The sequence below is a fragment of the Nycticebus coucang genome, chromosome 20 (genome assembly GCF_027406575.1).
Source record: "Nycticebus coucang isolate mNycCou1 chromosome 20, mNycCou1.pri, whole genome shotgun sequence".
Classification (NCBI taxonomy): domain Eukaryota; kingdom Metazoa; phylum Chordata; class Mammalia; order Primates; family Lorisidae; genus Nycticebus; species Nycticebus coucang.
Genome location: NC_069799.1, coordinates 60,399,831 through 60,414,506, shown reverse-complemented (window position 1 = coordinate 60,414,506; position 14,676 = coordinate 60,399,831). Strand labels below are relative to the sequence as shown.

Sequence of the window (14,676 nt, the reverse complement as noted above, 5' to 3'; positions counted from 1 at the left end):
CTACAACTGCAAACATATATAATTTTTTTAATTGTCTGGGATTCATTGATTGCATTTGTTAGGCAAAGTCCTTCTTATAATTGTGTCCCACCCCCAACAGGTGTGTCATACACCATAACCTCACCTCTCTCCTCCCCTCTCCCTTATTCCCTGCCCCCCACTTTGGATTTGAGTTTGTCTCTTATGAGGGTAAGTATTAGATCATCTACTGCCGTCATATTAGAATGGAGTACATTGGATTCTTACTCCTCAATTCTTGTGATACTTTACTAAGAAGAACGTATTCCGAGACATATAATTTTAAAATGAATACACCTATATTAGGGATATGTGGCCAACTTATCGTAACTAATAAAGAGGCTTGATCAAAAAGTTGAGAGGTGGGCGGCGCCTGTGGCTCAGTCGGTAAGGCACCGGCCCCATATACCGAGGGTGGCGGGTTCAAACCCGGCCCCGGCCAAACTGCAACCAAAAAATAGCCGGGCATTGTGGCGAGTGCCTGTAGTCCCAGCTACTCGGGAGGCTGAGGCAAGAGAATCACTTAAGCCCAGGAGCTGGAGGTTGCTGTGAGCTGTGTGAGGCCATGGCACTCTACCAAGGGCCATAAAGTGAGACTCTGTCTCTACAAAAAAAAAAAAAAAGTTGAGAGGCCACCAATTTTTAAAAGTCAGTCAGTAAGGGTAATTTACTTACATTTAAATAAAAGTTGTCCCTTCCATTTATTAAAGAAGTAGGCCGTACTGAAAATTCAGAGAACAAAAGGAAAAAACATCCCTCATAGTCCCACCATCTAAAGATAGCCACTGTTAACAAACTTACATGTATTTCCCTACTTTCTAAGTATTTTAACATGACCACAAATTTATGTTATGCAAGATTTTATATTTTGCTTTTAAAACGCCTGTGGCTCAGTGAGTAGGGCGCCGGCCCCATATGCCGAGGGTGGCAGGTTCAAACCCCAGCCCCAGCCAAACTGCAACAACAACAACAACAAAAATAGCCAGGCATTGTGGCGGGCGCCTGTAGTCCCAGCTGCTCGGGAGGCTAAGGCAAGAGAATCGTGTAAGCCCAAGAGTTAGAGGTTGCTGTGAGCTGTGTGATGCCACAGCACTCTACCCGAGGGCGGTACAGTGAGACTCTGTCTCTACAAAAAAAAAAAAAAAGCACTTGTTTTATGACACGAAAACTTTTTAGCAAATACCATTTGTAATGATTCTGTATCATTTCAGCATTGTGACTATATGGCCATTTTATCACTCTACTATTGGGCTATTAGATGATCAGTTTTTCCCTAGTATAGTTCATGATGTGAATAAAGCTTTTTTGGTATACAGAATTGTTTATTTAGTACAGATTCTCAGAGTTGTCCAATGTTTCAACATCTCCAAGGCTCTTGAAATACTGCCAAACCATCACTCCCAATTCCTATATAAAAATGTCAGTTTCTCATTTCTATTACCTTTACTAATCTTTGTTTTAACTAGATAAACTTTGTTTTAACTAGAACTTCTTTTGAGAGTGAAAATGCATAGTTTTGCTAACCAGCTTTACATCATAGCTGAGGTTCTTCTAAGTAAAGGGCACATATAACTAGAATGTGGCAATATACCAGAGCTAAGGAGAAGACAGAGACAGGACAACCTGGTTAAAAGGCTACTGTCATAATTGTAGTTAGGGAAACAGAACACAGCAGCAGCAGGAATGAAGAGAAGAGGCTAGATTTGAAGTGCTTTAGGCGGCAGCATTAATGGAATTTGGTAACTATGCCTCCTGAAGTAGAGGTAGTTTCTCTTACCAATTAGGCAAAATATACTGCAAATTTACAGGGAAAATAAAGAAGTAGCTTCGAGGAAATAAAGATTAAGGACATTTTTAAGAAGAACATAACAAGCCTATTTTTTGAACACATTTAGCTAGAAGTACATGATGACTTTCTCAGTATCAGGAGACAGGTTCTGGCAAGAGATACATATCTGGGGTTGTTGGGAATAGATGTGAATTGAAGAGCAGGTAAAATGTACTCCATCAAAAAAAAAAAGGTAAAGGAAGAAGAAAGCTTAGGAAATTTTAGCATATGAATTCACCCAGAAAGAAAAGGTGAAGGAGATTAAGAATAGCAGTCATTAAGTAAGAATCAGGAAGAAGTGGCGGTACGGACAGGATAATCATTACAATAATATTTATGAGCAGACACTGTGTGAAGAACTGTATATGCATTATCTCATTTAATGCTTAGGAATAGTCTATGTTAAAAGATACAGGTGGCTGAGCGTGGTGGCTCATCCCTATAATCCTAGCACTCTGGGAGGCCAAGGCAGGTGGATTAATTGAGCTCACAAATTTGAGATCAGCCTGAGGAAGAGGAAGACCCCGTCTCTACTGAAAATGAAAAACTGAGATAAGAGGATCGCTAGAGCCCAAGAGTAGGAGGTTGCTGTGAGCTATGACGCCAAGGCACTCTACTGAGGACAACAAAGTGAGACTCTGTCTCAAAAATAAATAAAATAAATAAATAAATAAAAGATACAATTATTATCCCCAGTTAATAGATATGGAGATTGAGGTTTAGAGCAATTGAGTAACTTGGCCAAAGTCACAGTGCCAGCAGCATGTGGTGGAGACAGAATGACAGTTTCCTACAAAGCAGGAGTGTCCAGGAGTTTAGAATCTGAAGAGACATCAACAACCAAGCAATTAAGAAATATTGTCGGTCTCTGCCAGGGTGCAGCTATCATGGGGAGTCAAAGGGTGCAAGCACGCAGAAATATAGATAAGCAGACTCTACAACATGTGAATACGAAGAAAGGGGAAGAAGACAGCTGCAGGGGAGTAGGGGTGTTGAGAGAAGTTTTCTGTTGTTGCTATTATTTTATTTTCCTTTGAAGATGGGTGAGCACCAGGCACTGAGCATACTTATGACCTAATACGAAATCATTGGCAAAGTGCAGATTTGGCAACAGGGAAGGACAGATCGTGGGGGAAGTAAAAGAAAATCAATTCCTTCCAGTGTCCTCTCTTCTCTTCCCTGAGAGCAGTGGTTCCAAAGCATGCTCCTGGAATTCTAACACCATGCATTTCGCCCATTTACAATGAAGCACTGCAGCGGTTATAATAAAAATGCCAATTCTCGGGGCGGTGCCTGTGGCTCAGTTGGTAGGGTGCCAGCCCCATATACCGAGGGTGGCGGGTTCAAACCCGGCCCAGGCCAAACTGCAACCAAAAAATAGCCGGGCGTTGTGGCGGGCGCCTGTAGTCCCAGCTACTCGGGAGGCTGAGGCAAGAGAATCGCTTAAGCCCAGGAGTTGGAGGTTGCTGTGAGCTGTGTGAGGCCACGGCACTCTACCGAGGGCCATAAAGTGAGACTCTGTCTCTACAAAAAAAAAAAAAAAGCCAATTCTCCAATTCCCATCTCAATTTTAAAATGGGAGGAGAGTACACATGGAAAATGTTATTAATTTTAGGTTTTTCACGAAAAGCACCAATTATGCTTCCTCCAGCAACGTCTGTTTCAATTTGGAGTTTGATTGAGCAGTACAGGCATGTAACTCATATAATACACTCGTACTGTCCACTGGCAAAACAGTGGTGTGTACAATGGGGTTAAACATACCAAGAATTTCAGGGCTTCTGACGCATCAGTCCCTGAACTAGCAACATTTATCAAAGTATGTTCTTTAAAGGATTATATACTTGTGCCCCTCCAGAAGACCCCCAAAGCACATTATAACATATTAAAGCTTTCAGAATTCTTATAATAAAACAAAACAAAACCATTTAGTTTTATTGAGTTCAGTATTTTCAACTTCTCTAAACATAAAAATCTTTCTAATTAATATTACCTATGAAAATCTAAAAAGCATTGTAGCAAAAGCTGGCCCAGAAAAATCTTAACCACAAATCTCGTAATACCAAATTAACTCCTACTCCAAGAAGCTAGTACAGATCATTCACCCTCCTAAGACTTTCTCCTTCCTTGGAACCAAAGCACTCACTCTCCAATAATTCACTTGACAATTAAGCATGCAATTTCTTATATTATATTTAAGGATTGAAATTTTATTTCCCTCTTGCTTTTGTCTTTATGCCTTGTCTCCCCAACTACATCATTAGATTCCTGACCTCAGAAATTGTGTCTCTTCTTTTCTGAGTTCCCTGCAATGCTCCTGATCTGTGTGCGATGAACATAGTAAAGCAGGTAATGAACACAGCAAACAATTCCTGATTTTATTTGCATCCAGAGCAACTTACCATCAAGCTAAATTTTGTAAACACAATTTCCCCCTAGCTAATATAAACACTTGAATTTCATGTTTTTTCATTATCTACCAATGCCCACTGTCAGTCCCCTCCTAGCAGTACCATTCCCTACCCCACCCTCACCAAGCCAGTATCTGAAGATGACCTGGCTACTTGGGTTGGGGAGAACTACAACACTGAAGTTGTAGTTCAGTCTGTTCAGACTCCTATGGAAGCTGTCTGGTAATAGGCCCCTGGTATTTCCCAGGGTGGTCTTTAAAAAACTCACCACTACCCAAGGTAGAAACTCTTAAGACAAGAATCAATAAAACATGGGCCACAACAGCATTTACTAATATGAGAGAATTTATGGAACCTTTTATGGTCCACACATTTGGACCCCAACACTCCAGAGGCACCCCACATGGCACCCTGACTCATCATTGCTGATCCTGCTGGAAACACAACAAGGCCCCTGGCTGTCTTGACCTTGGAGAATGGTTTTTACTTTACAAAAGCAAAAAGTGAAATAACTACAATGGGGGGATAACGTAGCAGCAATGGCTCACTTCCCAGGTAAAATCTCACTTTGCCATTTCAAGCTTTGTTGAATAAATTCACATTTTTAAGATTTAGAATTCCATAAATTCAGAACTGTTATATCACTACCAAATTTCAATAATATATATGCTCATCAACAATCACGTTCTTAATCTAAAGAATCCTTACTCAATTTTTAAAAATATATATATTACAAAATAAATGCTTAAATACATACATGAAATCTGAAATCCCCCCTCAGCATGGAACAAAGATCCTCTGCTACATCAGACATGCAGGGATGCAATGTAGCAACCAATCTTGCATAAAATGGTAGCAAATCCAACCTGCAAAAGTTATATGTGATATGTGTAAAAGGAAAGACATATCAGAAATAATTCAATTTAAACTTAAACTTTCTCAGATGTATTCACACATTAAATGATTTTAAAAGTAATAATCATACAGACATGCCTCTTTATTGACATCATAATGAAATGTCTGAAAATTCAATCAGCCTTACAAAAGTTTATTAATAATCTGGCGTTTTCCATTCAGTGAATTTATCACACATCTCTAATTTTACTAAGTATGTAATTTTGATAAAATGTGAAACACCAAACAAAAAAAAGCTCTGAGTTGGTTTAAGTTTTTAATCATGTAATTACTAAGTAACTGCATACTTAGAAAACTAAAGGCAATTTATACAGTGTAAAACAAAATCCTTTCAAATAATTTCTTTCATTTATCCAGGGGTAAGTTATTTAGAAACCCCAACATCTAAAATAAGAAGGTAATCAATAACCAAAAACATCCAAGAAGTCAAAACAGTATCACAAAATCCACACACTAACTTACATACTTCATTCATTTCAGAACCCACTTGGATCCACCTTCAGGATCGTACTTTAAATGACAAGTATGTGGCACTCACGTGCCCACAGTCAGCCCACTCTTTTTCATCACACATGGACAAAGCTCCATCCAAAAATGCTGCCTTATGCAGGACTCCGGGCAGCTACTACTAATTAGAATCAACACAAGCTAAAACTTATTTTCCATTTCTGCCCTAGACATTATTTTATACAATTTGATTACTCCATGATTCGACACTCAGCAGATCAGATGCCAAGCTGGGAAGCAGAGAAGAACTAATAAAAGTGCTGCACTGACAGCAGCAAGTAATGAGAGCTGACAGCGAGGAAGGAACCTAAAAACTAAACTGAAAAAGTAGACTAAGCTCAAAAACTGTGACAACTGGAAGCCATCTAGAAATGAAAGAATCATAAGCCTTAATTATCACCAAATAGATCACTGTACACAGGAATAATACATGAGAATAGTTTGATCATCAGGAAAGAGACTGCATACCATGAAAGGCTTAGAATTAGATCCGGGAAGCTCCTGACAGATTAACCCTTACACAGAAGAACAGACACAGCGAAGGAAGAAGAATGGAGATAAATTTGAAAGGGGCAGTTAAGGAGAAGAAATTGAGTAAATCCATGCCTAAAAGCCTCAAAAACTTGGACCGTTATAATTTGAAAGATACCTATCATTTATTTAGTTCTTTTTTTTTAAGACAGAGTCTCACTATGTTGCCCAGAAGGGTGACGTAGCATCACAGCTCACAGCAACCTCTAACTCTTGGGCTTAAGCAATTCTCTTGTCTCAGCCTCCCAAGAAGCTGGGACTACCGGTGCCCATCACAACGCCTGGCTATTTTTTTTTTTTTTGGTTGTTACTGTCACTGTTGTTTGGCAGGCTGGGGCTGGGTTTGAACCCTCCAGCTCCGATGTATGTGGCTGGCGCCCTGGCCACTGAGCTATAGACACTGATCCTTATTTAGTTCTTAACTAATGTGCTAGCTAGGCACAGATAGGCATCTATACACATATTATTCAACTTATTAACCTAATAACCACCCTGTGATGCTGACATTGTAATCACCATTTCAGAAATGAGACAACAGATGCTAAGAGAAGTCAGTAACATATTAGAGCTTCGCAATAAAATCTCAATAATTCTTTTTAAATGAAACCATATCATTCTTTAAAGAAAGAGCAAAAACTATAATCCATTACATAAAGATTCAAAAATGTTTCAAATTAAAACATTTAATGTTGGCTTGGTGCCTGTAGCTCAAGCGGCTAAGGCGCCAGCCATATATACCAGAGCTAGCAGGTTTGAACCCAGCCCGGGACTTCCAAACAACAATGACAACAACCAAAAAAAAGTAGCCAGGCGTTGTGGTGGGCATCTGTAGTCCCAGCTACTTGGGAGGCTGAAGCAACAGAATCACGTAAGCCCAGGAGTTGGAGGTTGCTGTGAGCTGTGATGCCACAGCACTCCACCCAGGGCGACAGCTTGAGGCTCTGTCCCAAAAACAAACAAACAAACAAAAAACCATTTAATGTTAAACATTAAACAATTAAATATTCAAAAACCTTCCTCAATTGAAGGTTAAGCTTCTGTCACAGACAATGCATATAATGTAGGTCAAACCACTCCCTGAAAAATATTTTTAAAAGCCTGGAATAAGTAAACTTTTAATTTTCCTACATCATAAATGGATTCACTTTAATATGAAATTTATAAGTATTAGTTATCATAGAATATTAGGTTCTTCATTTGTTTCCCATACCCATTTTAGCAACAATAAAATATTCTTTTTCAGTTCATAATCAGTTGCCAAATTCAAATATAGGACTTTTAACCCACCCTTAGCTTCTACTGCTCCCAATTGCCACAGTACAGATACAAGAGCGAAGGTCACAGGCTAACAGAGGGCAATGGGCTGGGAGTTAGGAGGCCCAGGCATGAACTCTCTGGCAACAAACAGTACCTCTGTCACCTCAGGGGCTGACCCATCCTCTGCTCAACCTGTTCCAGGCACACTGGCTCGTCAGCAAAGCCTTGCACTGGTGCTACCCGTGGCCTTTCCCTAAATGCCTATTCCAAATATGCCACTGAAACCACAAACTCACCCCACCTTCCTCCCAATCCCCTTACCCTATACAACTTTTTTTTTTTTTGAGACAGAGTCTTGCTGCTACCCCGGCAGTGGCTTCATCATAGCTCACTGCAACCTCAAACTCCTGGGCTCAATCAAGTCTCCTGAGTAGCTGGGACTACCAGCTAGTGCCACCATACCTGGCTAATTTTTATATTTCTGTCTGCAGAGACAGGGTCTTACCATGTTGCCCAGGCTGATGTTGAATTACTTGCCTCAAGCAATCCTCCCACCTCAGCCCACCAAAGTGCTGGGATAATACGTAGGAGCTACCTTGCCCCGACTGCTTTTTAAAATATAATTTACCACCTTCTAACATAATAAATAATTTACTTATTTGTTATGTTCATTTTATCTGTTACGCCTCCCAGAGACTAGAATGTTACATTCCATGGGACACAGTTTACCTAGCACTCAAAACAATGCTTAGAACCAGTAGGTACTGTAGATAGATAGATAGATGGATGGCTTTGGGATCTCACTCTGTTAGCATTTAGTCTAAGATAGTTTTCCCCATATTAAGGAAGCATCATCCTATCTTTACAAAAATATTAAATTTCACCAAAAAAGCTCATTTATCAAATATCTTTCAAGCAACTAACAGGATATTCATAGTTTCTTATTTTCCAATTAATGTTATACACATTAGTAGATTTCCTATGTTCAACTATTCTTCCATTCCTAAGAGCAATCCTCTCTGATCATACTGGATTCTTATTTTTTAATATGCTATGTATTAAATATGATTTGTGAGTATTTTACCTACAGTTTTTACAAAGACATTCAAAAGATTAGTTAATACTTTTAGCTTTCTTATTCTTTTTTTGTTAGTTTATCTTTTTTTATGAAATATGAAATACCAAGTTTTTATTTATTTATTTTTTTGAGACAGAGTCTCATCATGTCACCCTTGGAAGAGTGTTGTGGCTCTAGCGATTCTCTTGCCTCAGCCTCCCTTGTAGCTGGGACTACAGGTGCCCACCACAACACCCAGCTATTTTGTTTTGTTTGTTTAGCAGGCTCGGGCCAGGTTTGAACCCACCAGCCCCGTTGCAGGTGTCCGGCGCCCTGACCAGTGCCGAGCCAGATTCAGCAAGTTTTTAATGCTCTGGACCAAGTGATATAGCAGAGAAATTACTTATTCCATGAAAAATCAAAAGAACTCTAAAAAGCTATCTAGTCTTAGTCTATTAAGACTTAATCTAATAAGTTTTTACATTTTCTTCCCTGATCATTACTGTATTTTATTTTGTCCTAATTCAGTTTTTAAAAAAATGTATGTTTTAAAAAAATTATCTATTTTGCTAAAATTCAAGTGGCTTTTTTTTCTTATTAATAGCATAATATCTGTTCATTTCTTAAACTTTGTAATGTTCTTTATTTCTTTTTTCTAGATTCTGTATTTGAATTTTTTTAACAATCAGCTCTAAAATTTCTAAACTAAGTTTTACCTTGGTTGTCTCTTTTAATGCATTTTTTAACAATGTTTGAGATCATAATACGTACCATAAAAAAAAATTCTTAAACTATGTCATTTCCTCTATTTATTGGCCTGTCACTTATAACTTGCTTCATTTTTTCTTCTTCTTCCAATTATCTCAATCTACTTCAAACCTTTTATTTTCTCAGACATGGTCCTGCTCTGTCACCTAGGCTGGAGTACAGTGGCCCAATCATACCTCCCTGTAACTTCAAACTCCTGGCCTGAAGGGATACACTCACCTCAGGCTCCCAAAGTGCTGGAATTAGAGGCATGAACCATTCCTGGCCAAGACTCTTTCTGAGCTCCCAAAAATATGCAGATATAGTTACCCATTTTAAAATAAAACAATTTTGTGTTATTTTCACAACACAATACAAATACAAACACAACACAACACAAATAAAACAATTTGTGTTCAGGTTTGCATCAGTGAACTAACAACACAGGAAAGTGCTTTCAGCTTTAACAGAGATTTAAAAAAATGGTTTAAGGATTCCCTGAGAAGAATTTAACTCTTTTTTTTAATTTTATTTATTTTTTTTTTTGTAGAGACAGAGTCTCACTTTATGGCCCTCGGTAGAGTGCCGTGGCCTCACACAGCTCACAGCAACCTCCAACTCCTGGGCTTAAGCGATTCTCTTGCCTCAGCCTCCTGAGCAGCTGGACTACAGGCGCCGGCCACAACGCCCGGCTATTTTTTGGTTGCAGTTCGGCCGGGGCCGGGTTTGAACCTGCCACCCTCGGAATATGGGGCCGGCACAGAACTTAACTCTTTAAAGCTTTTCTAGGTAGTTAGTAAATCTAGTTTTTGTTTCTTTTGGAATTGGCAAAGTGGAAGTAAAGTTAGATGCTGCATTTTTTCAGGATCTTCTAACGAATAAAATGAACCCCCCTCTTTAAATCTTCAAGTTCTGTGACTGTCCATTCCTTATTTCACAAAATAAAATCCCTTATGTTGTAAACAAAGTAATAAATTATATACTTGATCAATGCCAACCCTGCTAAAGAATGTTTCTTGTATTCCAAAGAATACAAGCTCAAAAAGGAATGAAGTGTGCAAGATGTCATATCATTCATGTGAAAGCTATTATAATACAAAATGAAATATTTTAATCAATATAAAGAGCAATTTCTGTGCCCAAATTTAAGCTAGATGGATAGTTCACCTAATTTGAGTTTTCTGAAAAGCAACTGGAAAATAAACTTAAATCTTTCCTTTGAAATGAATTCTAAAATGTTCTGAGTGTGAAAATTATTTTGACCAATGGTTAACAAAAAACTTACAAAGAATCCTTTTTTCTTTTTTTTTTTTTTGTAGAGACAGAGTCTCACTTGATAACCCTCAGTAGAGTGCCGTGGCCTCACACAGCTCACAGCAACCTCCAACTCCTGGGCTTAAGCGATTCTCTTGCCTCAGCCTCCCAAGTAGCTGGAACTACAGGCGCCGGCCACAACGCCCGGCTATTTTTTTTGGTTGCAGTTTGGCCTGGGCGGGCCTGAACCCGCCACCCTCGGTATATGGGGCGGGCGCCCTACCGACTGAGCCACAGGTGCCGCCCAGAATCCTTTTTTCTTAAGCAATAATAAAACCTTGTTTGTATCTTCAAGATCTCCTGAATCACACGTTTAAGTATCCTTCTGGCAGTTAATGATAATCAAGTTAGTAAACATACAATCACTAACTATAAGCAAGAAATAGCAAGAATGCAGACACGTACACACAAATACACATGCTTTTGTTACTCAAGAGGGAAAAGAAATTCTTACAGGTTTTTATCTCCTAATCAATTGGCTTTCTAAAAGAAATGTCTACCTTTCTTTTTCTCTTTAAAAATCTAAGAGAATTCAACTTGAAAGCTACAAATTTTATCTCTGTGCTCAAAAATACCTGGGGGAAAAAGTATGCCGAAGAACACAGTTACAGTTCAATTAAAGAATACAAAGGATTCTCTTCATAGGAAACACAAAGGAGATGACTCCAAAAAGATAAAATATAATAAATAAAAGATTTCAGATTACTCTGAAATCCCCAACCAAATACCCTGTTGACTGTTTTCACAGTGTTGCTGTTCACAACACAACAGTGCCATCAAGTGGTGTCGCGTACTAATAGGTTTCAAAAACACACTCTTTCAGTAGTTCCAAATTTAAGGAGGGAAGATGTCCAGAAAGAAACTTTCTCACAAGACTCCAGCAAACTTTCCTAAAAGCTTGATCAGAAGAGGTTTTCAAACATCGAGTGCAGCACATCACCTTTGAACAGCACTCTGCTTATGTTTAAGAGATGCTGGACACTCACCTGCCAACACTTAGCTACCTTATGGCTTCAAAGTCACTGTAAACAATACTATGTGCTTCTACATTCACTATAAGGAAAGGAACTCTTCACACATTTTCCCTGACTCTGATATTAAACTCAAAATCTGCCTTAGCTAAGCTGCTTTCTGGGGGTGCTAGGAATGTTCTACATCTTGGATCTGGATGATGGACACATTATGTGTACTTAAGATATAAACACTGTGAAATTTCAATTATATGTGTTTATAGATACGTTATATATTACTTGTGGCATGCAAATATTTAATTAAGGGGATTTTCACATTTCATTCCTGTGGATTCCTTCAAATTAATAGGCTAAGAGAAATGACAGCCTTTTGAGATTTCTTTTTTTTTCTATTTAATGAAGGAAGAACACAACTGAAAGTTAAAACACTGCTCTAGATTAGACCTTTAACAACTATAAAGATAGACTCCATCAAATTTCAAAAAAAAAAAATTTTTTTTTTTTTTTTGCTGCAAACCAAACCACCAAGAAAGTGAAAAGATTTCGGAAAATGAAAGAAAATATTTGCAAATTGTATCTTTTTTTGTTTTTTTGTTTTTTTGTTTTTTTGAGACAGAGGCTCACTGTGTCGTCCTCGGTAGAGGGCTATGGCTGTCACAGCTCACAGTAACCTCAAACTCTTGGGTTTAAGTGATCCTCTTGCCTTAGCCTCTCAAGTGGCTGGGACTACAGGTGCCCACCACAATGCCCAGCTATTTTTCTGTTACAGTTGTCATTGTTGCTTAGCTGGCCTGGGTTTGAACCCGCCAGCCTCGGTGTATGTGGCTGGTGCCGTAACCACTGTGCTATGGGCGCTAAACCTGCAAATTGTATCTTATAAGGTATGCGCACCAACAATATATAAAAAAACAACTCGGGGCGGTGCCTGTGGTTCAATGGAGTAGGGCACCGGCCCCATATGCCAGAGGTGGTGGGTTCAAACCCAGCCCCGGCGAAAAACTGCAAAAAAAAAAAAAACTCAATAAAAAGACAAATATAGTTTTAAAAAGCAAAGGATATGACCATTTCTCCAAAGATGATACACAAATGGCCAAGAAGCACACAAAAAGACTTTTAACATCATTTGTCATTAAGAGAAATAACCAATATTTATCCCTCAATATCCATCAGGGATTGATTCCAAGATCCCCCATAAATACCAAAATCTAAGGATGTTCAATTCCCTGATATAAATGATGTAGTAATGGCATCTAACCTATGCATACCATCCTATATACTTTAAATCACCTCTAAATTATTTATAATACCTAATACAGTGGAAATGTTATATAAATAGTTGTTTTACTGCATTTTTTATTTGTACTATTTTTTATTGTTGTATTATTGTTTTTACTGTTTTTGTTTTTTTCCCCAAAAATTTTCGATCCACAATTGACTGAATTCATGGATGCAGAATCCCCAGATCCAGAGTGTCAACTGTGCAAATCAAAACCACAATGAGTCTCTACTTTCACATCCACAAGGATAGCTACAATCAAAACACAGATAATAACAAGTGTGGCCAGGATGTGAAAAACTTTCTAACAGTCAAAAAGTACAAACAGGCCAGGCATGGTGGCTCACCCTTGTAATCCTAGCATTGTGGGAGGCTGAGGCAGAAGGGTTTCTTGAGTTCTTGAGCTCAGGGGTTCAAGACCAGCCTGAGCAAGAATGAGACCATGTCTCTACCTAAACAGAAAAATTAGCCAGGTGTCATGGTAGATACCTGGAGTCCCAGCTACTGGTGAGGCTGAGGCAGAAGGATCACCTGAGCCCAGAAGCCTGGGGTTACAGTGAGCTATGATCATGCTACTGTATTCCAGCCAGGGTAACTAAGAAAGACCCCATCTCTCTTAAGGAAAAAAAAAAACCAAAAAACCCAAAACTGGGGAGTTTGGGTAGGAAAAAAACGAAACAACTAAACTACTGGCTAATTTAATGAAGATTAGAAAGAAGGGGAAGTGCAAATGTGGCACTGTTTATAATGGCAGAGGCCAGAAAGCTTGAAACAGTTAAATACACAGTCAAATGTGCTAAATATAGTACATCCACTAAAAGAAACCCTGCAGCTTTAAAAGAAATAACAAGGGAAATCTTGTGTATCGAAATGAAAAGGTATGTTTAATAAGTTGCCCATTGTATAAAAAACAGGAATAGGAATCTATAATTATATTTTCTGATATATGATGCAAAAGTAAATTCAGGAGAATATGTAAGATTCTTTTTTTTTGAGACAGAGTCTCATTAATGTCGCCCTTGGTACAGTGCCATGGCGTCACAGCTCACAGCAACCTCCAACTCTTGGGCTTAAACCAGTTGTTCTCAACCTGTGGGTCATGACCCTTTTGGGGGTCGAATGACCCTTTCACAGGGGCTGCCTAAGACCATCCTGCATATCACATATTTACATTACGATTCATAACAATAGCAAAATTACAGTTATGAAGTAGCAACGAAAATAATTTTATGGTTGGGGGTCAGCACACCGTGAGGAACTGTACTAAGGCAGGTTGAGAACCACTGGCTTAAGCAGCATCAGGAAGGTTGAGAACCACTGGCTTAAGTGATTCTCCTGCCTCAGCCTCCCAAGTAGCTAGGACTTCAGGCGCCCGCCACAATGCCCGGCTATATTTTTTTGTTGTTGCATTTGTCATTGTTGGCTAACTGGCCCAGGCCAGGCTTGAACCCACCAGCCTTGATGCATGTGTCTGGTGCCATAACCACTGTGCTACAGGTGCCAAGCCAAAAAATATGGAACTCTTCACGAATTTCCATGTCATTCTTGACAGTGGTTTCCTATTGAAAGGAGAGTGAATTGGATAGATAGAGAAGCATAGGAAGGACACTTTTCACCACACGTATTTTATACTTGTGGGTTTTGAGCCATGACAATGTATTATTTATTATTTTAAACTGTTCATGACCAACATCAGTGCATCAATTATTTTTAAACATGTACTATGTACTGAACACTATGCTAACACTCTAATAAATGGTGTTAGAGATGTACAAAATGAAATGATCTAGTCCTCTCTCCTAAAGGGCTGGAAGCTCAGAGACAGTCTGGCAGATACGGCAGCA

The 14,676-nt window shown here is 38.9% G+C and overlaps 1 protein-coding gene across 2 annotated transcripts in view; it reads right to left on the bottom strand.

Moving 5' to 3' along the window:
* Positions 1 to 14,676, bottom strand: part of UPF2 (UPF2 regulator of nonsense mediated mRNA decay) — a 98,354-nt gene that overhangs the window by 45,161 nt on the left and 38,517 nt on the right. For both annotated transcript variants that reach the window (XM_053573018.1, XM_053573019.1), the window contains one exon: positions 5,015 to 5,123. In XM_053573018.1, the coding sequence (XP_053428993.1) occupies positions 5,015 to 5,123 (109 nt within the window). The remainder of the gene's footprint in view (positions 1 to 5,014; positions 5,124 to 14,676) is intronic.